The sequence below is a fragment of the Anomaloglossus baeobatrachus genome, chromosome 12 (genome assembly GCF_048569485.1).
Source record: "Anomaloglossus baeobatrachus isolate aAnoBae1 chromosome 12, aAnoBae1.hap1, whole genome shotgun sequence".
NCBI lineage: Eukaryota > Metazoa > Chordata > Amphibia > Anura > Aromobatidae > Anomaloglossus > Anomaloglossus baeobatrachus.
The window spans coordinates 113,399,055-113,426,954 of NC_134364.1; the positions used below are offsets into that span (position 1 = coordinate 113,399,055).

The 27,900-nt window shown below is 47.6% G+C and overlaps 2 protein-coding genes across 4 annotated transcripts in view; one reads left to right on the plus strand and one right to left on the minus strand.

Moving 5' to 3' along the window:
- The window catches only part of ATP6V1D (ATPase H+ transporting V1 subunit D), a 201,992-nt gene that overhangs the window by 54,369 nt on the left and 119,723 nt on the right, over positions 1-27,900 (minus strand). The window lies entirely within an intron of this gene.
- Positions 1-27,900, plus strand: part of FSIP1 (fibrous sheath interacting protein 1) — a 54,224-nt gene that overhangs the window by 14,565 nt on the left and 11,759 nt on the right. For all 3 annotated transcript variants that reach the window (XM_075329969.1, XM_075329968.1, XM_075329970.1), the window contains exons 7-10: positions 9,838-9,927; positions 11,089-11,210; positions 13,198-13,305; positions 20,816-20,980. In XM_075329969.1, the coding sequence (XP_075186084.1) occupies positions 9,838-9,927; positions 11,089-11,210; positions 13,198-13,305; positions 20,816-20,980 (485 nt within the window). The remainder of the gene's footprint in view (positions 1-9,837; positions 9,928-11,088; positions 11,211-13,197; positions 13,306-20,815; positions 20,981-27,900) is intronic.

Sequence of the window (27,900 nt, forward strand, 5' to 3'; positions counted from 1 at the left end):
ACTGCCTGCTTCTCTCTGCCATACACTGTGCCCACACTGCCTGCTTCTCTCTGCCATACACTGTGCCCACACTGCCTGCTTCTCTCTGCCATACTGTGCCCACACTGCCTGCTTCTCTCTGCCATACACTGTGCCCACACTGCCTGCTTCTCTCTGCCATACACTGTGCCCACACTGCCTGCTTCTCTCTGCCATACACTGTGCCCACACTGCCTGCTTCTTTAATGATAATTACTTGAAAAATTCCCCCACCTTCCAACACGTGGCCACAGATCGCCTGAAAGGGTTAACTGTTGTTTAATTATTCCGTAACCCTATATTCTCAGTTTCGGATGAGCAGTCCACGTTTCTCTGCACCTCCTGGCAGACTGGTAGGGGAGATAACATGTAGGGTTTTCTGTAGTGGAGCCAGCCCTGGCGTAGGACCAGGCAGGAGAAAGGCTGCCGCTCTCGTATTGGAATTCATTCTTCTGACATTGTGGATCTTGCTTTTGTTAAATCATTTTTTTTTTCATTTGCGCTTCATTTTTTTTTTTTTTTAAAAAAAAAAAACAAGATTCCTCATAAAGACCTTTTTAAGCTGCCAGATTTGACTTTATCCTTATAGAAAAACCTTCAAAATGAGTTTGGGTCCTGATAATTGGAGTCAGGTGACCGAAATGAGTGCTCCATTGTGCTCCCCTAATGTGGATGTTATCAGGACACCAAAACAACATTCCATACGTTCCTGAGCTCGGCCGGTGTACAGTATGTTATCTGCTGAGGCTGGGGGGATGCAGGGTTCCTTAACCCTTTCACGACCGGCCGATTTTTCCCTTTCCGTTTTTTTTTTTCGCCATTCTTTTTCTGAGAGACGTAACTTTTTTATTTTTCAGTCAATATGGTCATGTGAGGGCTCATTTTTTGCGGAACGAGCTGTACTTTTAAATGAAACCATCAGTTTTACCATATTGTGTACTAGAAAATGGCAAAAAAATTCCAAATGCTGAAAAATTGCAAAAAAAGTGCGATAGCACTATGGTTTTTGAGATATTTTATTCACTGTGTTCACTATATGGTAAAACTGATGTGTGGGTGTGATGCCTCAGGTCAGTGCGAGTTCGTAGACACCAAACATGTATAGGTTTACTTTTATATAAGGGGTTAAAAAAAAATCGGAAGTTTGTCCGAAAAAAGTGGCGCACGTTTTACGCCATATTCCGTGACCCGTAGCGTTCTCATTTTTCGGGATCTTAGGCTCAATGACGGCTTATTTTTTGCGTCTCGAGCTGACGTTTTTAACGGTACCATTTTTGCGCAGATGCTACGTTTTGATCGCCTCTTATTGCATTTTGCGCAAAAGTTGTGGCGACAAAAAAACGTCGTTTTGGCGTTTGGAATTTTTTTGCCGCTACGCCGTTTACTGATCAGATTAATTGATTTTATATTTTGATAGATCGGGCGTTTCTGAACGCGGCGATACCAAATGTGTGTATATTTTTTATTTTTTTAACCCTTTAATTTTTAATGGGGCGAATGGGGGGTGATTTGAACTTTTAGGTTTTTTTGTTTTTTTTTTAATTTTTTAAAACTTTTTTTTTTACTTTTTTTTTTTTTATTTTACTAGTCCCCCTAGGGGGCTATTGCGATCAGCATTCCGATCGCTCTGCAGTATCTGCTGATCACAGCTGGAAGGCTGTAAACAGCAGATACGCTGTCTTTCTCTTTTGCTGTGCCCCGGGCACAGCGAAAGTGAAACCAATTCATGTGTAGTACAGGAGTCATCACATGACCCTGTACTACCATGACAACTATCGGGAGTCACGTGATCGCGTCACGTGACTTCCGGTTTCGGCGGTAAGTAAAACTTTACCGCGATTGCGCTTATAATGGCGCTGTCATGTATTGACAGCGCCATTATAAGGGGTTAATCGGCACGAGCAGATAACGATTCTGCTCGTGCCTAGCAGGCACACATCTCAGCTGTGAAAATCAGCTGAGATGTGTGCCGATCGCGGCATGCTGCCGCCGGAGGACCGCGGGCAGTAAGATTATGTCCTTTAGGACGTAATTTTACGGCCCGCGGTCGTTAAGGGGTTAAACTTGGATATAACCTATAGATTCCCTTATACTTATTTTTTATATTTAATGTCGTCCTGTCAATTGTGATAAACATGTAATTTTGTTGGACTGCGGCTCTTACAGACCAGTCTCATTGTTAAATTCGGATTACAAAATACTTACGAGAGTCCTGGCAACTAGACTCAATAAAGTGATCTCCTCCATAATACATAGGGATCAGTCTGGATTTATCCCAGGTAGGAGTACTCGGACAATCTGAGGAGGGCACAGGTGATCTTACAAACGGGGGCAAAACTGGACGAGGACTGGTCTCTGGTCTCATTGGTCGATTCCATTGAGTGGCCCTATCTGCTGGAGGTGCTGCGGGCCTTTGCATTTGCCAACAATTTCATTCGTTGGGTTGAAATTCTATACAAGGCGCCAACGGCCGACATCCAGGTGGGTGGCGGGGTGTCTGAGACCTTCGCCCTGGGGAAGGGAACTAGACAGGGGTGCCCCCTGTCTCCCCTCTTATTTGCTTTATCCATGGAACCGTTGGCAGTGCGTATTCGGGCGGACCCATGGTATGAGGGAGTAAGGTATAGAGGGGGACAGGAACGTCTCACTGTATGCGGACGACCTGCTGCTTTTTGCCTCCAAGCCGGACTCCTCCATTCCTAGAGCTGTGGAACTCATTGATCAGTTCGGGGAATTCTCGGGCCTAGTGATAAATTGGTCAAAATCATATCTCCTATTTCTATCTCAGTGTAGAAATGAATCGGTGGACACATATTTATGTAGAATACCGGTAGTTGACCAGTTCAAATACCTGGGGATTATATTAACAAAAAGTCCAGCAGAAATGATTGCTAGAAATGTTGCGCCTCTCCTAACATACTTCGGGGAAAAATTTAATAGGTGGAGTCAGCTTCCCCTCTCAGTAGCGGGAAGGATTAACCTCCTTAAAATGATAGTACAACCGAAGTGTCTTTAGATTACCCAGCATATCTTCGTACAGATTCCCCGGTCCTTTTTCCGCTCCATGGAATCCTTAATGATTTCTTTTGTCTGGGGTTCCTCTAGATCAAAAATCCAACTAGCTAAATTGCAAAGACCTAAAGATCTGGGGGGCATGGCCCTTCTGGACCTATACATATATTATTTAGCTGGACAGTTGAAATATCTGGGATACTGGACATTACCTGGCGCAGGTAGCTCCCCGGAGGGATTCTTGGCGGAATTCACGGGGGTGGAACTGCTATGGCCCCTACTATTTGATCACAAACGAGCCCCTGAGGGCCGCATCCTCCTAATTCACAAACTGGTGACCAGGATTTGGAAGGAAGCTAGGTCCACCTTTTGGTTTTCAGGATGTGCCCATTGAGACCCCTCTATGGGGCAATTTGGACCTCCCGCATTTTTGTGGATTGCCGGGCTTTGCGGAATGGAGGAACCAAGGAATAGTCTCCCTGAGCTCAATAGTCCGAAACAATGAGCTGCGTCCCTTTGCGCAGCTGCAGACTGAATTTGATTTGCCGGATTCTCATGAGTTCAAGTACCTCCAGGTCAGACATGCTTTCCGGGCTCAATTTTCTGGTCGTGGGGTTAGATTTTCATCATTCCCGATAATCGGAATTATTAGATCACAGGGCCCTGGGGGTCTAGTTTCTAAATTATACTCATCCGGGCCAAGGCCATGAACAATCCTCTCCCCATCTTGGAGAAGTGGAAAACCAAAATCCCTGAGTTAGACGATATAGTTTGGGATGACATTATTGAATCCCACACCTTGGTTTCTCCGGCAATAAACAATAGACTCATTCAGCTATATATTGTACATCAGAGTTATATTACTCCGGTAAGGCTAAATAATATGAATAGCACAGTTGCGGACTCCTGCCCGAGGTGTGGGAGAGGTGGTGCAGACTTTTGGCATTTGATATGGGAATGTCGTGTTGTCTACTCCTTTTGGACAGAAGTTGCATCAACGCTCGCGGCTGTGCTGGAGAAAGTGGTCCCTATGAGTCCGATCCTGTGTTTGTTTGGTGTATTGAATAATAACTCCTGGTCCCAATCTGAGAATATTCTACTAAAGAAAGCCCTGTTCTTGGCTCGTAAGGGCATAATACTAAATTGGATGAATCCTAGACTCCCATCCAGAGCGTCTTGGATTGCCCTTGTGAATGCCATAATCCCTCTAGAGCAATTTGTATTCAAGAACAGGGGTTCTTTAAATAAATTTGAGAAAATCTGGGGCGGATGGATGAGATCGCCCTTGACAGGGGGTTCGCCCAGTTCCCTGGCTTCAAACTTACATGACTTTTCGTCTTAAAGTTGTTTTTCTGCCATATTGTTTACTCGGTCGGTAGACTTATAGAATGTATTGCTTTTCAAGCTGGTAGTGTGACTCGGTTCCCAGCATTTGATAATATTATTCTATGTCATTTTGGATTTCCTAGTTTTGGGATACAACCTGTGATTGAATACTTATGTACCTTCTAATGTTGAAATTTTATTCTGCATGAACTAATCGCTATATTGATTTGTGATTCTATGTTATACTTAACCTTCAATAAAACGAGTTTAAAAAAAACCCCATGTAATTTTGTTACCTGGTCTAAGAGCCGCTGTTCTCCTGAATCCAACGCTGTTTTTCCCTTGTTCCTGCGCCTCTCCGTTCCTGAGATATGACCTCCTCTTCAGTCTAGTCTTGTTAGCCAAGTGGGCATGGTCAGTAGCACTTTGTGGGCGTTTTGATGAAGTGTACACCCACTTGGAAAACAAGGGTAGATTTACGTGCAAAGAAATAGAGGCCATATCTCGGGAACGGAAAGGCGCAGGAACAAAAGAAAAACAACGCCGGATTCTGGAGAACACTGACTTTTTACACCAGTTAATAAAATACATATTTATTTCAAGTGACAGTTTGCCTTAAAAGTTAACTGTCTATTCATTTCCCTCCAAAATTACCAATATGACCATCCACTGATGCCTATCAACTGAGCGTCTCTTGCGGTTTACTCAGACAGAGCTGCTCAGATCACTGACTGGCTACAGATGTGACGTCAGTGCTGCAGACAAGAACTGAGATTGACAAACAGCGCTGGACCTGGGGAGGGTGTAAACTCCAATTTATTTATTTTTGTTTTTTTTAAAACTGTAGCTGGGGAATAAGGATTTTCTTAAACTGGAAAACCCCTTTAATTACCAACCAAATGTACAAAGTGGTAACTGCCGTCCACTGCCTACATATAACAGCTTTGTTTGTATGGAAATGCATCCGGAAACTTTTCGAGGAACTTTGGCTTTACACATCGCTAGACTTTGTGTGTACTGACCAGTAGGTGTTACTTGGACAAGCCTTTAAAATTTTATAGTGTCGAGGAAAAGTAAGGTGTTCGACAATTTTTGGAAAGTGCTCGGTTTATCTTTCCATTGACAAGTGCGTCCACACAACCCTGGAAGCCTATCCGTCACGTACCACCTGGTTTACAGTATGTGCTTATTCCCAACTGAGGGTATAGGTATATAAATACACACACACACACACACACACACACACACACACACACACACACACACACTCTATATATCAAAGAAATGCTTAATTTTGAAGGCTGTAAATTGCCACCATTGGCCACTTTACGAATCCTGCATTGGTCTTCACTTTGGCTCTCACACATGTGGAGACTGTATATGACATACTTTAAAAGTTCTCTGGTCTTGTATGTAAATGGGTTGTCCAGAGACAAAAAAAATAGTTTTTGCAAATCTGATTTAATAGAATTTACTAAAACCCATAACCCTAATTTCCTAATATGAAAGTCAGTCCTGAAGTCCATTAGCCAACCTCTCTTCTCACTCACACCTTATGCATTGACTGTGAATGGTTTAGTTATTGAATGGCAGCGAGTGGCTTAGTGATTGGACATCTAGTACAGATAGTGTATGGCTTCAGGGATTTGTTTATAGAGCAAGAGGAACAAATCTATTCAGATTTAAAGGGAACCTGTCAGGTCCCATATGCGTTGTAACCAAGAAGTAGGGTGATATGTAGCCTAGTAACCCCTTCCTATCCATCCCTGTGTTGTAATAGTATGTACAGTATATATAACTGCATAAAATAAAAAAGGATACGAGAAAAGTACTAAACCTGCATCACAGAAATGGCTCAGATTTATGGAGGGAAGAACTCCAATGAAATGTGGAAGAATCCTAAACAGCAATGTATCTTCCTGGCATTGAACAAGGTGTCACCTCCAACTTCTGTATTTACACTGATGAGCAAAAGAGTAACAATATTTTGGACTTTTGGTTTTCAGGTTCCATATCTCACCATCCACTACAGCTTTTAACTTAAGACGACCTTCATTTTATAGACAATCATCTTGGCTATCGCATATATGAATTTGACTTGTAGCTATTTAGCATATGATTAGTTATGCTGATTCTTGTCATGTCACTGCATTGTTACTGTTTTGCTCCTAGTGTTTGAAAAATCGTTTTCTTCCTGTATACTACAAATTACAACCTGTTCTCACATTCCCTAATAGTTCAGTGTGTTATTAGGTTGTTTCCCAAGTGATGGGTCACTGGTTTGAATCAAGGAGCAGCCATGAAGCGGATTTCCCTAGAAAAGAGAAACGGCATCATCCAGCTCATTGATACCGGTCTCTCAGCCTAAAAAAAATTGCCAGACTGCATCATGTGAGGCCATAACAATTGGAAGAATGTGAAGTGAAGTCCGTCCATCCATTCAAAAGCCAAGAGCTGACGTCCAGGCAAAATATCGGAGTCAACAAGTCGCTCATCACAAGGTCTATCAGTTCTGGAGACAAACCCGGCAGTGGAGGCGGCTCGTCTGCTTCATAATAGTGACATCACAGACGTCCATGCAAGCACCGAGCGACACACAAGTCTGGAATGGTGGCCCAAAAAAAGGTGGAAAAGCCTCAACTTCAATATCATCATAAAATGGGTTAGCTTGAGTTTGCTGAAAAGAGGATAGTAGTAGTTTGGAAACAGATGATTTGGAGCGATGAGACGGATGTCAACAGACTAGGCTCTGATGGGGGCAAAAGCGTCTGGAAGAAACAAGGGAAAAAGGGGCAAACGGATCGAGAAATTTCAATTCAAGTTCAGTGGAGGAAGCCTGATGATATGAGGTTGTTTCACAGCCAAAGGCGTTGGATACGGGACCAAGATGGATGGTGGTCTCAATGCTGAGCGATATGTGAGGATCCTACAAGACAAGTTACTTTGTACACTCGAGTACTATGGGTATGAAAGAACGAGTTGCAGCAGCACAATGACATTAAGCATACGGCAAGATTGGAGAAGAAATGGTTAAATGACAATGAAGTAGAGGTGCTGGATTGTCCCCAACAGTTCCCAGACCTCAACCTGGTAGAACACTTGTGGGTAGAGGTGAAGAAAAAGCTGGAGACATCCCCAAGTTACCCGACCAGTATGCGCCAACACTGGGAACGTGGAGAAGAGAGCTGGGATCAGATTTCGGTTGAGACATGCTTGAATCTAATAGAGAGCCCAGAAGGATTCATAGTTACTTAGGTTGAAAAAAGACCTAGATCCATCTAGTTCAACCTTCCTCCATCAATTATATTCAGGCAGAGCTGAAAGCCAAAGCTGGATTTACAAAATACCAACAAAATAATAATAAAAATGAAAATTTAGATTTTTAGAAGCAAAACGGTGATATTGCAGAGACATGACAAGAATATGCATAACTGATTATATGTTAAATAGCTGCAAGTCAAATTTATGGAGGGGATAGCCAAGATGATTTTCTAAAAAGTGATGGTAGCCTCACGCTCAAAGCTGTAGAGGATGGTGAGATATGGAGCCTGAAAGTCAAAAGTTCAAAATATTATTATAATTTTGCTCGTCAGTATATTTGAGAACAGTCACACCCACATACCTCCCCTCTGGTCACTCATAACAAGGCTGGTCATGGGACGGAAGATATTGTGGTCATGTTTCTTATCACTATTTTACCTCTCTATGGAGATGAAACATGGCATGGATAGCGTTTCATCCATTTAACACAAGGGTGGGGAACCTTTTTTCTGCTGGGGGCCATTTGGAAATTTCTACCATGATTCGGGGGTCACACAAAATTATCAACTTGAAAATTACCCTACTATATTGGTTAAACAATTAACTCATTGTGGTGGCTGGAGCTTCTTGTTTTTGATGTGGTTGTAATATTAGGCGATATTGATCTTGTTGCTTCTCAAAACTGCTTTAACAAGTTTGTGTTGGCTGGGACGGCTGTATATATATCATAAAGGAGATGCTGAAGGCATAATACATCACAGGGGAGAGCTGCGAGGGATATACATCACAGGGGAGGGCTGCGAGGGATATACATCACAGGAGGGTGCTGCGAGGGATATACATCACGGGAGGGCTGCGAGGGATATACATTACAGGGGAGTGCTGCGAAGAATATACATCACAGGGTAGGGCTGTGAGGGATATACATTACAGGGGAGGGCTGCGAGGGATGTACATCACTGGGGAGGGCTGCGAGGGATATGCATCACAGGGGAGGGTTGCGAGGGATATGCATCACAGGGGAGGGTTGCGAGGGATATGCATCACAGGGGAGGGTTGCGAGGGATATGCATCACAGGGGAGGGCTGCGAGGGATATACATTACAGGAGAGGGCTGCGAGGGATGCAAGGAATATACATCACAGGGAAGGGCTGCAAGGAATATAGATAACTGGGGAGGGCTGCGAGAGATATAGATCACTGGGGAGGACTGCGAGGAATATAGATACCTGGGGAGAGTTTGGAGGACTATGCATCACTGGGGAGGGCTGGGAGGACTGTACATCACTGGGGAGAGCTGGGAGGACTGTACAGACATCGCTGTGGAAAGCTTTACATCATTGGGAGGACTGGGAGGACTATACATCACTGGGGAGAGCTAGGAGGAATGTACAGGCATCACTGGGGATCAGACAGGCATGGAAGCACAAACCAACCTGAGAGGGATGCTGGGGCATCTGTAGGAGGAAACTGCATTGCGCGCTTACTCCGCCCACAAAGTACATACTCACGCTGGCATTGATGAGTGTGAGGACGTAATCCTGACAGGGTTTAAAGGGCCATCAGCCAGCAAGACGCAGCTGCCACCTGAGCACTGCGGTCCCTGGAATCTGCCCGGGGCCGCATAAAAGGTCATCGCGGGCTGCATATGGCCCGGTGGCCGGATGATCCCCAACCCTGATTTAACCAATATTTGGGGCTAATTTGCTAACTGCACAATTATATAAAAATATGCATGTTCTTCCCCTCGGGATCACGAAGCTAAAAATGTACCTCCTAGAAATATCGGATTAATACAAACCCCAATATTCATCACTGATCACCGGCCCCCAAAAAGTCTATGATCCTTCTTTGATCAGAGGAAGTTATTTCTTTTGAAAGTGTACTTTTCTGATTCTGAATATCCAGACCCCGGGCCTTGACTCTTTCCCAGCAAATAACCAATACAATTACCTGTCCACACCAGGGGTCCTAGCTGAACAAGGGCCAGATGTAGTGTTAGCTTTCTCTTTCTTCCTCAGTTATAATTAATCCTATATGTTCAATGTAGGAGTGGATATGTCCTTTCCCCAGAGACAAAAGAGATGTCTTTATGGATTTTAGCATTTCTCTGCAATCTAATAGAGTTACTTTGGGTAGGGGCCAGACTGAGACTAGTATCAATATTGGTAATTTACAAGTAGCAAAATTCTTAAAACACATTTTTTTCTTGTTCTGCAGATATCGCTATCTTCGAGAAAATGTTTTCTCCTTTATTTTCCACTCAACTTCCACCCGAAGACTATGGTGAAGCCTTGGAAGACTCTCAAGGTAAGTTGTATCCCTTCATAGCTAGACAATACGGGAAATATAACATACTGCCACCTAAGCGCACATCTTTATATAAAAGCAAGCTGCGCTCTAGCCCTGGAAATGTTGTCCTACCTGGTTTTGATATAGACTATCAATAAAATGTACACCTGAGAGTAATAATTAGGCCGGCGCCACATGGGGCACTAGTGCGATCCTCGCATGACACTCGGCTCACGCTGGTAGTACGGCAGGAGCTGAGTGTCATGCGAGTGTCCCTGAGACTGAGGACCTCAGCTGCGGATGGGTGGGCCAGTGCTGCGGAGGGGAGGGTTGGCTCTGAGGAGGGGAGGGAGGGATTTTTCTCCCTCTCTCCTCTTTTGCCATTCTCGCCCTGCACTCGCGGTACACCGATGTAATGCAAGTGCAGTGCGATTTTTCTCTAGCCCCATAGACTTGAATGGGTGCGAGAGAAAGAGTCTCACATTACAGTTGCAGCATGCTGCGATTATTCTCTCGGTCCGATTAGGGTTGAGAAAATAATCGCTCATGTGCGCTGACACACAGGCTAATATTGGTCTGAGTGGAATGCGATGTTTTATCACACTCCACTCGCACCATTTTTCCCGCCGTGTGGCTTAGGCCTTACATGAATTTCATTGGTGCATTAGTTCTGGGGATTTTATTTATGTGCTAGGTCATGTTTAATGTCATTTAAAGGCGATCTGTCACTTGCCATAAATATATAATTTTTTCTACCTGGTGTAAATGCCGATGTTCTCCTGATTCTGGCGATGTTTTTCTTTTCTTTTTGCTCCTCTCCGTTCCTGAGATATATCCTCCTCTTCACTGTATGTAAATTGTGTCTTCTTCGCGAAGTGGGCGTGGTCTTCAACTCTTCTCTATGGACACACCCACCTGACTAAAATAATTATATTTGTATTTGTATACGGAGAAAAACAGCCATATCTTGGGAATGGAAAGGCTCAGGAACAAAGAAAAAACAGCGCTGGATTCAGGGGAATGGCAGCGTTCATAACATATTATTTATTTATTTTTTTTTACAAATTTAGTTGCAAATGACAGGTGCTTTGTTAAATAACCGTGCCTCGCCGAAGCCTGTTAGCCATTCAGAATGTATTTACATAGTCATTCCAAGCATCTTTTCATCTGTGATTTTAGGTAATGGTTCTGGCATTGAAACCGGTGACTTATTAAGCTGCAGTGAAAGATCAAATCACAGAAAAACACAGAGGAAAAACAGAGACCATAAAAGAGTCAATTTCATCCAAAGGAACATTGAGGTATGCACTGCGATGTGGAAGAGCGGACTCCGCTCTATAGCAGGGCTGAGTTTGACACAGAGTTCAATGTAAAGTTTGCAACAGTATAAGAGAGTAACCAGCAATGTAGAAAAGCATGGTTTATTACTAGGTCCAAGGTAGAGCTGGTCAGTGGAATAACAGAGCTCTTATCAATGTAGTAAAGGGTTTGTCACAAGACCAAAGACAAAGCAGACCAGTGGAATAGCATAGTCTTAGTGATACAGCAGAGCTGGGTTATTCATAAGGTCTTAGTAGCTGCTTATGTGCCAACTACCCGAAAACTCAGGCAGTGTTCTGCAACCTGAGCCAGATAGGATATCATGGTAACCCGACACGCAGAAAAACAGGAGCGTGGATCAAGGCAGGAGGATGACGAAGAGGAGGGGCAAGTAACACCATTTTAGTTAGATTTTTAACAGTACACATTATTATAATTAATTGTTCCAAGATTGCAGGAACATAAAAAAATAAATCAAAGAAATGCAAGGAAAAAAAAAACAAAAAAAGAAAGCCATTACCAGTCTTGAGTAGCTATTGCTGTAATATTAATATATAATCCTACCCCCAACCTTGACAAAACAAAACCCACGTCTTATACATTAAAATAATTGGTACTTAAATTGGAACACAATTTAAAATACCTTTTTACTGGCCCTGTGTGGTCTTTAAAAAAAAAAAAAAAAAAAGTTAAAAACGTACTGGCATATTTTTTTTTTCTTCACTGTTTTCTCTAATATTGGCGAACAATAAAAACTACAATTATAAAATTGTATATAGAAAAAGAAGGGAAAAATTATTTGAATATCTGGAAAAAGAAAATTATTTAGAGCTTTTAAAAGAGGACCTGTGACCAGTGTCAACTCTTATTTTCTTACCTAGTGTTCCCCCCCTTTTTTTTTTTTGCTTTTTTTTTAAAAACAAAACCTGTCATACAGTTCCAGAGATAAGGGCCTTTTTGTGGTCTTTATATAGAGTAATAAGGAGAAGCCGGGTAAAGACATGCCCCTGAGGATTCTAAGTGCCACGCCCCAGAGGAAAGACCATCACATTTTCTCTGAATATGAAGGCCCATATCTCAGGAACCGGATGATGGATTAAGAAAACAAAAAATGGAATACTCAGTGGAGCGGCAGGAATAAAATAAGAGTGAAAGTGTAGTACTATTGACAGAGCCTAGTTTAAAGCCACATGTACAAAACAAAAAAAAATGAAAATGTGCCTAGTCAAGAAATGGTGAAGTACATGTTGGTGGATTTATTTATTTATGTGTGGTTCGTTTTTACGTAGTTATTCGGTTTTGACTTGTCCCTATGTTATTAGGAGGAGATATCCTCGCTATATAAAGCAATGTCGATGACAGACCCCTATACTTGCACAAGACATAATTTGGTGTAAATAAGGCACTACTGTAGTGGTTTCTTCTATTATTGCCCTTTTTAGCGGTACTGGCTGCAGACGTATCCTCTACACTTTGACCTAAGGGGACCCTAAAAGTATGGCTGACATAAAGGCACTAGTAGTGGAAAAGGCACGGCCCAGGAACCTGTATTTCCTCCGGCTTGTTGTTCCGTTCTCCTTGTTTGTGCCATATATAACAAGACATGTTGGCTATACATCACTCTGGTAATGTGGCCGGAGTTTTCTATAGAAAACAAACTACTCCCTATAATTTTGGCTTTCCCCATTGAGGTCATAGAGTTTCCGTAATATGGCCTCTGTTATTACCACCGGCCTTCGACTTCTCCGAGTGAGGAGAAATGGAATAGAAAGGCGTCCTTATGTGTCAGAAGTGTTTTGAGGAGCGGCTCAGTGATTACACGCCCTGCACTAAGTTGTCGGGAAGTTAATCTGGTTAGCAGGGCTGTTAAATGTGATGTAAAAGCCTGTTATGTTTGGCAGCGCCGCGCCTGATCATTCGGATGCAGCCGGGCACTAATGAGATCTGACGGACTTGTTTCTATTAAAGCTAGCGAAGGACGCGGGGTCACATGTCCTCCTCATGGATGACGAAAAGCTACGGCTGGAGCAGCTGTTGGGGGACGTACAAGATGGCGGCAGTGATGATGACGGCATGGTAAGCGCTGCCATTTTTATTAAGTGCCAGGTTACGACTAAACCCCATCCGAAGCTTCATAATCACTGAGGATCAATGATTGCACCATGTAATGACAGCACTGGCACACCTATTAACTCAACCACAGCTGTTATGGAGCATATTGAGGTATAATGATGTCAGCATAGAGAATTAACATATTTTTTTGGGATCATAAGATGCATTTTTTAGCCAAAAAAAATCTTGATAAAAAAGTTAGTGCATCTGATGGTCCAGAGGAAGCTTCCTGTGATGGAGGAGATCACTGACACAGCATCTTTCTTTGTCGCTCCATTGGGAGACCCAGACAATTGGGTGTATAGCTATTGCCTCTGGAGGCCACACAAAGTATTACACTTAAAAGTGTAAGGCCCCTCCCCTTCTGGCTATACACCCCCAGTGGGATCACTGGCTCACCAGTTTTGTGCTTTGTGCGAAGGAGGCAACACATCCACGCATAGCTCCACTTTTTAGTCAGCAGCAGCTGCTGACTATGTCGGATGGAAGAAAAGAGGACACATATAGTGTCCCCAGCATGCTCCCTTCTCACCCCACTGTATGTCGGAGGTGTTTGTAAGGTTGAGGTACCCATTGCGGGTACGGCGGCAGGAGCCCACATGCTGATTCCTTCCCCATCCCTTTTTACAGGGCTCTGGGTGAAGTGGGATTTACCGGTCTCCAGGCACTGAGACCGTGCTCCATCTACAGCCCCTGGAGAAGATGCTGGATGGAGCGGAGTACATCAGGGACATGGCCCTGCTTCCTCAAGGTACTCTGTGTCCCCGTGCATTTGGCGCTCACACCGCAGCATGCTGGGTGTTGTAGTGCGCCGGGGGACATCAGCGCTGCGGCGCCTGTGCCATGGCCTCATTCAGCTTTGCTGAAGCAGGCTCACTTATGGGAATTGGTCGCGCCGGCCGCTGGGACTGCGGCGCGGCTGGCACTTGTAGTGCGCCGGGGACTTCAGCGCGGCCTGCGCTTTTACGGCGGCCGCGCTGATAACTAGAGTCCCCGGCTTTTGCGGCCTGCTTCCGTTCGTTCCCGCCCCCAGACCTGCCAGTCAGGAGAGGGGCGGGACACTGGCCACTTCCAGGAATCGCTCGCGCCGGCCGCTGGCAGCGGCGCGGCTGGCACTTGTGGTGCGCCGGGGACTTCAGCGCGGCCCGCGCTTTTACGGCGGCCGCGCTGATAACTAGAGTCCCCGGCTTTTGCGGCCTGCTTCCGTTCGTTCCCGCCCCCAGACCTGCCAGTCAGGAGAGGGGCGGGACGCTGGCCACTTCTATGAATCGGTCGCGCCGGCCGCTGGAACTGCGGCGCGGCTGGCACTTGTGGTGCGCCGGGGACTTCAGCGCGGCCCGCGCTTTTACGGCGGCCGCGCTGTTAACTCGAGTCCCCGGCTTCTGGGCCTAGTCTCCCTTCGTTACCGCCCACAGCCCTGACAGTCAGGGTAGGGGCGTGACGCTGCATAGAGCAGAGCTGAGAGCTGGAGTATGTTTTGCATACTCCACCCCTCTCACTGTGTGCACTGTGAATCCGGATTCCCGCACTTTCTCAGGCACGCCCACGGCTTCCTTCTCTACAAGGACACCGGCAGCCATTAGTGTCAGTTTCTGTACGATACAGAGACAAGTGTGGAAGACCCTGGCATTCTGATAGTCACACAATCGCTGTGACAGGCGTTAAGCAGCACCTGTGGTGCTAACCCCACTAGTGCAGAAGTGCACTTATAGATATGCTTGTACTATATACATTGCACTGTTTGCTCGCACGTTGTATATACCCTCCTGGATTATGCGGAGGAGTTATCAGCATATTCTCTGTGTAAAACAAAGGTGCAGAACCACATGTTTTTCTATACAGCTGGTACAGCATGTACGGCTACACGGCCGGCAGGTTAAATAGACTCCCATTGTATGCACTAATGGCCAGGGGATGAGGACGGTGTCTGCAGTATTTACTGACAGATTTTCTGAGACTATGGCTATGATACTAGAAGCCTAGCAGTCCGGACATGTCTCTCACAATATGGGCACTGTTGAATCATTGATCCATGGCCCCCCTCAGTGTGAATAACTAACAGCTCCGGGAATGTCACACGCATCCCAGAGTCACGGCTCTGCACGGACGTCAGTCCCAGACAGCCTAAGTGGGCTCGCTATGAGCGGCCTCGGTTTCATCAGGGTCCTAACAGAAGGACTCGCTGTGTAATGAGGCGGAAGTAGCGGCTCAGGATTCTGATCCTGAGACCGCTCTCAATCTGGATACACCTGATTGTGACGCCATAGTAAATAATCTTATAGCGTCCATCTATAGAATGTGGGTTATTTCTCACAGCTCCTCCAGTGGAGGAGTCAGCTTCACGTATTTTTCTGGACCACTCTGCCTTCAGAGAGGCAGTCCAGGAACACCACGCTTATCCAGATATGCGCTTCTCCAAACGGCTTAGGATACACGTTATCCCTGTCCCCTGACTTGGTCAAGGACTGGACCCAATGTCCCGAGCGGCATCCTCCAATCTCCAGGCTTGTAGCTAGATCCATAGTTGCAGTGGGAGATGGAACTGCAAACTCAAAGATGCCACTGACAGACAGATGGATCTCTGGTCGAAGCCATCTATGAGGCTGTCGGCGCACCGTTGGCTCCGGCATTCTCTCCCTTGGGGCACTCCAAGCTATTTCAGCTTGTCTTACACAGATTGACACGGTTACACGTACATCTGTGCCGCAGGTGGCATCCTTAACCTCTCAAATGTCTGCATTTGTTTCTTACGCGATTCAGGTTGTCCTGGACTCTGCGAACCGTGCGGCGGTAGCCTCCGCTACTCCGTGTTTTTAAGCAGAGCCTGGTCTGCTCGTTAAGTGAATGGAAGGCAGATTCTGCTTCCAAAAAAGGTTGCCTAACCAGTTGCCTTTTTCTGCTGACCGACTGTTTGGTGAGCGTTGGATGTAACCATCAAACAGTCCAGGGGTAAGGATTCATCCTTTCCTCAGCCCGGACACAACAAACCCCAACAGAGCAAGAGGCAGTCGGGGTTTTCGGCCTTTTCGAGGCTCGGGCAGGTCCCATTTTTCCTCGTCCAATGTGGACTCAAAAGGATCAGAGGAGCTAAGATTCTTAGCGGGCTCAGTCTCGCCCAAAAAAGCGACAGTCTGAAAACCCGCTTCCAAGGCGGCTTCCTCATGACTTGCGGCCTCGGTCGGTAGCAGGCTCTCCCGCCTTGGCGATATTTAGCTGCCATAGGTCAATGACCATTGAGTGTGAGACATTCTGTCTCACGGGTACAGGATAGAGCTCACTTCTCGTCCTCCAACTCGATTCTTCAGAATTTCTCCACCTCCCGGCCGGGCCGCTGCTCTTCTGCAAACAGGGTGCACTCTATAGGCAGAAAGAGTGATGACCCCCGTTCCTCTTCAGGAACAAGGTCACGGTTTTTACCCCAAATTCTTTGCGGTACCTATAACAACGGGCCGTTCCGTCCCGTTCTGGATCTAAAAATGCTCAGCAAGCTCGTGGACACCAGGCGGTTCCGGATGGAATCCCTCCGCCATGTCATCGCCTCAAGGTCCCAAGGATATTTCCTAGCATCATTAGGCATCAAGGATGCTTATCCACACGTGCCGATTGATCCAGAGCACTAGCGTTTCTACGCTTCGTTATAGGAGACGAACACCCTCTGTTCGTAGCTCTACCTTCCGGCTAGCGACAGTCCAACTGGTCTTCGCCAAGGTCAGGGCAGCAGTAGTCACAGTCCTGCACTCTCAGGGTCACTCTGTGGTCCCGTATTTACACGATCTACTTGTCAAGGCACTCTCTTAGGAAACATGCCAACACTGCCCGAACGTTGCGCTGGAGACTCTCTAGAGTTTTGGGTGGATCATCAACTTTTTAAAGTCAGATCCGACCCCGACCCTATCGATAACATATCTAGGCATAGAGTTTCTTACTCTCTCAGCGATAGTGAAGCTGCCGCTAGACAAACAGCATTCACTACGGGCTGCAAGCTCTTCTTTAAGAACCAGTCGCACACATTGAGACGCCTCATGCACTTCCTATGTAAGATGGTAGCAATGGAGGCAGTTCCTTTCGCGCAGTTTTACTGCGTCCACTACAATGGGACATTCTCCGCCAATGGGACGAGGAGTCGACGTCCCTCAACAGAGTCGTCGTTCTTTCTCAGGCGGCCAAGGAATCTCTACGGTGGTGGCTTCTTCTCACCTCTTGGTCAAAAAGAAGGTCCTTCCTATCCCCGTCCTGGGCGATAGTTACGACAGACGCGAGTCTATCAGGGTGGGGAGCAGTTTTTCTCCACTACAGCGCTCAGGGTACGTGGACTCAGCAAGAGTCCACTCTTCAGATCAATGTTCTTGAACACAGAGCAGTGTATCTTGCCCTACAATCCTTCCAACAGCGGCTGGAAAGCAAGCATATCCGACTTCAGTCGGACAGCTCCACAGCGGTGGCATACATCAACCACCAAGGTAGAACGCGCAACCGGCAAGCCTTCCAGGAAGTCCGGCAGGTTCTGATGTGGGTGGAAGACACGGCATCCACCATATCCACAATTCACATCCCAAGTGTGGAAACTAGGAAGCTGACTTCCTAAGTCGCTGAGGTGTGGCCGAAAGAGTATGGTCTCCTCACCCGGACGGGTTTCAGGAGATCTGGCGCCGCTGACAGAGGCCGGACGTCGATCTAATGGCGTCACGGCACAACAACAATGTGCCAGCTTCATGGCACGGTTTCACAATCATCGAGCTCTGGCGGCAAACGCCTCAGTTCAGCATTGGTCGCAGTTCCAGCTACCTTAGGTGCCACCTCTGGCATTGTTGCCCAGAGTACTGCGCTAGATCAAGACCGACTGCGGCCGCGCCATCCTCGTCGCTACAAATTGGCCGAGGATGTTGTGGTACTCGGTTCTGTGGTGCCTCACGGTAGGCTAACCGGGGGCACTACCAGACCAATCAGACTGGCTGTCTCAAGGGCCATTCTTCCATTTGAATTCTACGGCCCTCAACCGGATGGTGTGGCATTGAGTCCTGGAACCTAGTGTCGTCAGGATTACCTCAGGACGTGGTTGCCACCATGAGACAGGCTAGCATACCAACGTCCGCCAAGATTGACCACAGGACGTGGAAGATGTTCTTATCTCGGTGCTCGGCGCAGGGTGTTTCTCCCTGGCCGGTTGCATCGTCTATGTTTCCTTCCTTCCTGCAATCTAGGTAGGAAAATGGGTTGTCGCTCAGTTCCCTTTAGGGACAAGTCTCAGCGCTATCTGTATTTTTTCAGAAACGACGACTTCCTCAGGTACGCACGTTCCTACGGGGAGTTTGTCTTCTCAGCACTCCGTACAAGCGGCCGTTAGAGCCCTGAGATCTGAACAAGGTTCTAATTGCTCTCCAGATGCCGCCTTTCGAGCCTTTGAAGGATGTCTCCCTTCCCGTTTTTCACGGGAAGTGGCCTTCTAGTAACGGTCTCGTCTCTTAGGAGAGTTTCCGAGCTAGCAACGCTCTCATACAAACTCCCTTCCTGGTCCTTCACCAGGACAGGGTAGTTCTGCGTCCGGTTCCGGAATTTCTCCCTAAGGTGGTATCCCATTTTCATATCAATCAGGATATCACCTCACCTTCTTTGTGTCCTCGTCCAGTCCATCAATTTCAGAAAGATTTGCATCTGTTGGTTCTGGTGAGAGCACTCAGGTTCTACTTCCCGCATGGCGCTCCTGCGCCACCCGGATGCACTCTTTGTCCTTGTCGCTGGTCGGCGTAAACAGTCGCAAGCTTCCAGATCCACCCTTGCTCGGGGGCTCGAGGAACCAATTCTTGAAACCTACAGTTCTACTGGGCTTCTGGTTCTCTCAAGGCCGAAGGCCCATTCTACCAGAGCCGTGGGTGCATCCTGGGCATTACGGCACCAGGCTACGGCTCAGCAGGTGTGTCAGGCACCCACCTGGTCGAGTCTACTTACTTTTACCAAGCATTATCAGATGCATACCTACGCTTCGGCAGACGCCAGCCTAGGTAGATAAGTCATTCAGGCGGCGGTTGGCCACCTGTAGGAGAGGGCCGTTTGACGGCCCTATCATGAGGTATTCTTTTACCCACCCAGGAATTGCTTTTGGACATCCCAATTGTCTGGGTCTCCCAATGGAGCGACAAAGAAGAAGGGAATTTTGTTTACTTACCGTAAATTCCTTTTCTTCTAGCTCCAATTGGGAGACCCAGCACCCGCCCTGTTTTCTCGGGGTTTTTCTGTTTTTTCGGGTACACATGTTGTTCATGTGGTATGGTTCAGTTCTCCGATGTTTCCTCGGATTGAATTGGTCTTTAAACCAGTTATTGGCTTTCCTCCTTCTTGCTTTGGCACTAAAACTGGTGAGCCAGTGATCCCACTGGGGGTGTATAGCCAGAAGGGGAGGGGCCTTACACTTTTAAGTGTAATACTTTGTGTGGCCTCCAGAGGCAATAGCTATACACCCAATTGTCTGGGTCTCCCAATTGGAGCTAGAAGAAAAGGAATTTACGGTAAGTAAACAAAATTCCCTTCTTCCTCATCGTGGAGAACACTGCCCTCCTCCTGCCCGACACTGATCAGTCCAATCACTGCAGGGCAGGGGAGAAACCTGCACATCTCTAAGGCTGCACCGAGCCTAGATGAATGACCATCCAAAGGTGGCTGCTATAGCTTAGCTGTGGGTGTTTTTGGTAATATAGCTGAGCTGAATGTGTTGGAAATAAGTTGTGTATTGATATATATTGCAGTGTTGTGTGTGTGCATGTAGCAGCGTTGTTTATGTAGCAAGGGTTTGTGCGTGAATATACCAGGGCTGTGTGTGAAGAAGATCTGTGTGTGTATAGCAGAGATGTGTATGCGTAGGAGAGATGTGTATGTGTAGCGGTGGTTTGTGTAGCAGAGGTGTGTGTGTGTGTGTGGCTGTGCTGTTTGCACTGCTGTGTTTTATGTGTATAGCAGAGCTGTGTGTGTAGCTGTGCTGTGTGTGCTGCAGTGTTGTGTGTGTGTATGTAGCAGAGCTGTGTGTGTATAGCAGAGATGTGTATGTGTAGCAGAGGTGTGTGTGTGTGTAGCTGTGCTGTTTGCACTGCACGGTTTTGTGTGTGTATCAGCGTTGTGTGTAGCGTGTGTAGTGTGTGTGTATTTGTAGCAGAGCTGTGTGTGTATAGCAGAGATGTGTATGTGTTGCAGTGGTGTGTGTGTAGCTGTGCTGTGTGTGCTGCAGTGTTGTGTGTGTATGTAGCAGAGCTGTGTGTGTATAGCATCGATGTGTATGTGTATCAGAGGTGTGTGTGTAGCAGAGCTGTGTGTACCTATCAAAGCTTATACTGTGAATGCAGTATTGCTGTTTACATTATGTGCGTGCCGTAAAGCTATATGTGTAGAACACACACGCTGCAGAGAAACATTAACAATACATCTGTTACCTCCCTATTCTACATACGAACATACACATGAACGTCGATGAATATTTGTTTTATAGGCCAACGTTTCTCTTTGGCTTGTGCCTGGGGAAGGGTACACTCCAGAACCTGAGGACATAGAAAAGCTGGCTGTGATAGAAGCAGAACTGCAGATGTATCACGGCGAACAAGACCCCGCTGTGACTAGTGATGAACTGGAGACGGTGGTCCGAGAATACAAGCAGGTAAATTATGTTCCTCCCAGACAGCAATGTCATAATTGGTGATGGGCATCGTGATGGCATTAACCAATTTAAGTTGAGGGTATTTTGGACCTTTGCACAGTTTAGGACCCATGATGGGGGCTGTGGACGCGGGATGCGTATACTATCCAAAAAGGCAATTGAGGTTTTGCATTCATTCTTTTCATTCTATAAGGAAAAAATGAGCACAAAAAAATAATCAAACAGCTATGCAATGTCTTTATTAGCACCGTGGGCATGAGTTTTCATGAAATCACGTCCACTTTGCACAAAAAGCCAGCTGTTCATCAAAGTGCCGGGGCGTGCTTACAGCCACTGCTCACTGTGTGCTGAGCAGAAACCGTATCCACTCCAGGAAAGGCCTCTGACTAAAACTGCTCCAGAAACGCCTTCATGACTGAAGCTGATCCCGGAACACTTCCATAACTGAAACTGCTCCAGGAATGCCTCCATGACTGAAGCTGCTCCAGGAATGCCTCCATAACTGAAGCTGCTCCAGGAAGGCCTCCATGACTGAAGCTGATCCTGGAACACCTCCATAACTGAAACTGCTCCAGGAACACTTCCATAACTGAAGCTTCTCCAGCAATGCCTCCATGACTGAAGCTTCTCCAGGAATGCTTCCATGACTGAAGCTGCTCCAGGAATGCCTCCATGACTGAAGCTGCTCCAGGAAGGCCTCCATGACTGAAGCTGCTCCAGGAATGCCTCCATGACTGAAGCTGCTCCAGGAACACTTCCATAACTGAAGCTGCTCCAGGAATGCCTCCATGACTGAAGCTGCTCCAGGAATGCTGTGACGGGAGTGTACAACAGAGCAAAGGATGGACGAGGCCGAGGGACGATCCAACAGGTTTATTCACAAGAACAGCACACGATAAGTCCACGTAAAACAGATTCGGGGGCCCTTCCCAACAATCCTCGGACCGGATAACAAAGCAATCGTCCTTACAGTAGTCCAAAGAGTTCCACACAATCCCACGGGCCGCCACACAGGCCTAGCTCCGTCCGTGTCCACAGCCACCCAGGCTGGAGCTCCTTCCTCTCTTTAGTTTCAGCTCACTCTGAAGTTACAAAAAGGGAAATGCATTGTCTGGGCTGCTTGACCAGCCCACCATGTTTGTTCAGGGGGTAGGGGTCACACATCCTATCATCAATGGTTTGGTCCATCACAGGGCTCCAATATGTCTGCCAGCCACAGTAGATGAAGGGATCCCCTGCTGTAAAGAACAATGACTATTCCTTCACTGGCCAATGCAATTACAGATTAGATACACAACTCTGGATAGAAGAGGACAGGCTATTTACATAATCACATTAGATGCCAAGACTACAATTGTATGAGAGAGACACATTGAGACCAGTAGCTCCCCCAAGAAAATACATGAATTACAACTAATACAACCAGGGAAATATACATATCATGACATAGTATCACAGCATATACAGTGAGAGGGTAAATTACATCTTCACAATCCCTCCCCCTCCCAACTTGTGTACGTACTAGGGACCTCTACAGGTCGCTGGTTAAGTACACACAGGCAGAGCGTTACTTACATGTGGCTTCATGCAGCCACGAATTGACATCGTAGCTCTCCCACATCATTGCCCAGGAGAACAGCTGCAGGCAGACCACCCATCACCCCAACCACATATCGCCTGACCCCAAAACCAAAGTTCAGATCCACAGTGGCTGTGGGAATAGTCCTCCATTGTCCACCAGCCAGTTCAATAACAATCCCAGGTCCTCTATGGATTGCCTCAGGCCGAACCACTCGGGGATCAGCCAGTGTGAGGAAAGCACCCGAGTCACAAAATCCAACAAGTCTCTGTCCATCCAGCACAACCTCCTGCAAGTGCTTACCTCGATGAGCAGAAGTCGTCATAACTGCGGGTCGCACCCCGTAAACTCCTGGTGGTGCAACATGGGGGGCTGAGTCACTAGGCCAGTCCTCACATAACGGTGCCACATCTTCCTCCATGGCACTGGGCTGTAAATAATTAACAATCCGATTGGGTGCAGGATCAGTCCTCATTTGAACAGCTGGGCAGGAGACTTGCCGATGCCCTGGCTGTCCACATTGATAGCATCTGAGCTGGGTCTCCCTCCATCCAAGGCGTCCTCTTGGGTAAGGGGTAGGGGAACTTGGAGGCCGGCTCCCACCTGAAGGTGCTGTAGGGGTTTGAGGATGATTCCTCCATGGCCTGGCTGGGCATGAGGCCTGCAAATGCCCGGGATGCCTACAAACATAACACCTGCGCTCTGTTACTTCCTCTCCCCGGCGTATTCCAGAAAGTGCAGTAGAAGCAACTGGAGGCACATTAACACGGGTATCAACATGTGGTGGCTTGGAGGAACGGGGAACAATGGGGACAGAATAACTGGGGGCATCCGGTGTTGTGGAGCTGTTAGGCGTCTCTCCATCCTCCAACAGAACCCTCCACTGAGGCTTGATAGTGAGCACCTCATCAGCTAGAGCAGCAGCTTGTTCCACTGTCGCTGGTTTTCTCTCACGCACCCATTCCCGGATCTCAGCAGGGCACTGGGCAAAGAATTGTTCTTTTAGGATGACCTGCAGGAAGGTCTCCCAAGATAAGGCCTCCTCTGCCTCCAGCCAGCGATTACATATTTGTTTGAGTCTATGAGCATATATCTTAAAAGACACTTCCCCATCACAGGCTAAAGCACGGAACTGAGTCCTGTAAGTGTCTGGGGTCACAGCATAATGTTCTAGAATAGTCTGTTTAATATTCGCATACTCACAGTTCCACCGAGGGTCCATAGCTCTATAGGCTTCAGCAGCTCCCCCCTCTAGGAGCCCAACCAGATGCCGGACACGCTCCCTGTCCGGGACTTCCATTAATCGACACTGATGCTCAAAGTCCTGGAAGAAGCCCTCAATGTCGCCTGCAGCCTCATTAAACGGCTTAAAGTCTTTGCGGGACACCCTGGGAAGTTCCCTCATGATGGGTGCTGGGGTTACAGTCTGTCTGGAACCTCTCGCGGCTTCCACAGCGAGCTCCTTATCCAGCAGTGCCATCTCCTCCATCCTGCGCTCCTTGTCTTTAGCTCCACGCATGGCCTCCCTCTTATCTTCTATGGTGGCCTCATCTCCAAGCAGTGCCATCTCCTCCTTGTACCACACAACCCATTGACTTTTTTGGGTATTCACCTCCGGCTGCCGTCTTTCTTCCGTTTGCTGTGAGGATCCTTCCTCCACGTCATTTTGCGAGCAGACTCCTTCTAGCGCCTCAATCAGCTGCTCCTTGGAGAGTCCTTTGAAACGAACTCCTACTTCACGGGCCTTTGATTGCAGGCTCCCCAAAGTCCAGGTCTTGTACTCTGCAGTGCTGGTTCCTGATGTTGAGCCATTGTCCTCCATTCCTTCTGCTCTGATCCCAGCGCTGCCAACCAGTTTGTGACGGGAGTGTACAACAGAGCAAAGGATGGACGAGGCCGAGGGACGATCCAACAGGTTTATTCACAAGAACAGCACACGATAAGTCCACGTAAAACAGATTCGGGGGCCCTTCCCAACAATCCTCGGACCGGATAACAAAGCAATCGTCCTTACAGTAGTCCAAAGAGTTCCACACAATCCCACGGGCCGCCACACAGGCCTAGCTCCGTCCGTGTCCACAGCCACCCAGGCTGGAGCTCCTTCCTCTCTTTAGTTTCAGCTCACTCTGAAGTTACAAAAAGGGAAATGCATTGTCTGGGATGCTTGACCAGCACACCATGTTTGTTCAGGGGGTAGGGGTCACACATCCTATCATCAATGGTTTGGTCCATCACAGGGCTCCAATATGTCTGCCAGCCACAGTAGATGAAGGGATCCCCTGCTGTAAAGAACAATGACTATTCCTTCACTGGCCAATGCAATTACAGATTAGATACACAACTCTGGAAAGAAGAGGACAGGCTATTTACATAATCACATTAGATGCCAAGACTACAATTGTATGAGAGAGACACATTGAGACCAGTAGCTCCCCCAAGAAAATACATGAATTACAACTAATACAACCAGGGAAATATACATATCATGACATAGTATCACAGCATATACAGTGAGAGGGTAAATTACATCTTCACAAATGCCTCCATGACTGAAGCTTCTCCAGGAACGCCTCCATGACTGAAGCTGCTCCAGGAACACCTCCATGACTGAAGCTGCTCCAGGAATGCCTCCATGACTGAAGCTGCTCCAGGAATGCCTCCATGACTGAAGCTGCTCCAGGAACACTTTCATAACTGAAGCTGCTCCAGGAATGCCTCCATGACTGAAGCTGCTCCAGGAAGGCCTCCATGACTGAAGCTGCTCCAGGAATGCCTCCATGACTGAAGCTGCTCCAGGAATGCCTCCATGACTGAAGCTGTTCCAGGCATGGCTCCATGACTGAAGCTGCTCCAGGAATGCCTCCATGACTGAAGCTGCTCCAGGAATGCCTCCATGACTGAAGCTGCTCCAGGAACACTTCCATAACTGAAGCTGCTCCAGGAATGCCTCCATGACTGAAGCTGCTCCAGGCATGGCTCCATGACTGAAGCTGCTCCAGGCATGGCTCCATGACTGAAGCTGCTCCAGGAATGCCTCCATGACTGAAGCTGCTCCAGGAATGCCTCCATAACTGAAGCTGCTCCAGGAATGCCTCCATAACTGAAGCTGCTCCAGGAATGCCTCCATGACTGAAGCTGCTCCAGGCATGGCTCCATGACTGAAGCTGCTCCAGGAACGCCTCCATGACTGAAGCTGCTCCAGGAATGCCTCCATAACTGAAGCTGCTCCAGGAATGCCTCCATGACTGAAGCTGCTCCAGGAATGCCTCCATGACTGAAGCTGCTCCAGGAATGCCTCCATAACTGAAGCTGCTCCAGGAATGCCTCCATAACTGAAGCTGCTCCAGGAATGCCTCCATGACTGAAGCTGCTCCAGGCATGGCTCCATGACTGAAGCTGCTCCAGGAACGCCTCCATGACTGAAGCTGCTCCAGGAACGCCTCCATGACTGAAGCTGCTCCAGGCATGCCTTCATGACTGAAGCTGCTCCAGGAATGCCTCCATGACTGAAGCTGCTCCAGGCATGCCTTTATGACTGAAGCTTCTCCAGGCATGCCTCCATGACTGAAGCTTCTCCAGGCATGCCTCCATGACTGAAGCTTCTCCAGGCATGCCTCCATGATGGAAGCTGTTCCAGGAAAGCCTCCATGACTGAAGCTGCTCCAGGAACACCTCCATGACTGAAGCTGCTCCAGGCACATCTCCGTAAATGAAGCTGCTCCAGGAACGCCTCCATAACTGAAGCTGCTGCATGAATGCCTCAATAACTGAAGATACTACATGAATGCCTCTGACTGAAGCTGTTTAGGACATGCCTCCATGACTAAAGCTGCTCTGGGCACGCCTCCATGACTGAAGCTGCTCTGGGCACGCCTCCATGACTGAAGCTGCTTTGGGAATGCCTCTATGACTGATGCTGCTCTTGGTACACCTTCATAACTGAAGGTGCTCTAGGTACGCCCCTGACTGACACTGCTCCTGTAATGCCTCTGACTGAAGCTGCTTCAGTGACGCCTCCATGACTGAAGCTGCTCCAGGAACGCCTCCATGACTGAAGCTGCTTCAGTGACGCCTCAGTGACTGAAGCTGTTCTAGAAATTCCTCAGTGACTGAAGCTGCTCTGAGCATGCCTCTGACTGAAGCTGATCTAGAGATGCTTCTGTGACTGGAGTTGATCCACAGATGCCTCTATGACTGGAGCTGCTCTGTGCACAACTCTGACTGGAGCTTCTCTGGACATACCTCTTTGACTGGAGGTCTATGACTGGAAGCTGCTCTGGGCATGCCTCTATGACTAAAGCTGCTCTGTGCACGCCTCTATGACTAATGCTGCTCTGTGCACGCCTCTATGACTAAAGCTGCTCTGTGCACGCCTCTATGACTAAAGCTGCTCTGTGCACGCCTCTATGACTAAAGGTGCTCTGTGCACGCCTCTATGACTAAAGGTGCTCTGTGCATGCCTCTATGACTAAAGGTGCTCTGTGCACGCCTCTATGACTAAAGGTGCTCTGTGCACGCCTCTATGACTAAAGTGTCTCTGTGCACTCATCTTACAGAAGCTACTCCGTGCCTGCCTCTGTGACTGAGGCTTCTCTGGGCACACCTCTGTGACTGAGGCTTCTCTGGGCACACCTCTGTGACTGAAGCTTCTCTGGGCACACCTCTGTGACTGAAGCTTCTCTGGGCACACCTCTGTGACTGAAGCTTCTCTGGGCACACCTCTGTGACTGAAGCTTCTCTGGGCACACCTCTGTGACTGAAGCTTCTCTGGGCACACCTCTGTGACTGAAGCTTCTCTGGGCACATCTCTGTGACTGAAGCTTCTCTGGGCACATCTCTGTGACTGAAGCTTCTCTGGGCACATCTCTGTGACTGAAGCTTCTTTGGGCACATCTCTGTGACTGAAGCTTCTCTGGGCACACCTCTGTGACTGAAGCTTCTCTGGGCACACCTCTGTGACTGAAGATTCTCTGGGCACGCCTCTATGACTGAAGCTTCTCTGGGCACGCCTCTATGACTGAAGCTTCTTTGGGCACGCCTCTGTGACTGAAGCTTCTCTGGGCACGCCTCTATGACTGAAGCTTCTCTGGGCACGCCTCTATGACTGAAGCTTCTTTGGGCACACCTCTGTGACTGAAGCTTCTCTGGGCACACCTCTGTGACTGAAGCGTCTTTGAGCACACCTCTGTGACTGAAGCTTCTTTGGGCACACCTCTGTGACTGAAGCTTCTCTGGGCACACCTCTGTGACTGAAGCTTCTCTGGGCACACCTCTGTGACTGAAGCTTCTTTGGGCACACCTCTGTGACTGAAGCTTCTCTGGGCACACCTCTGTGACTGAA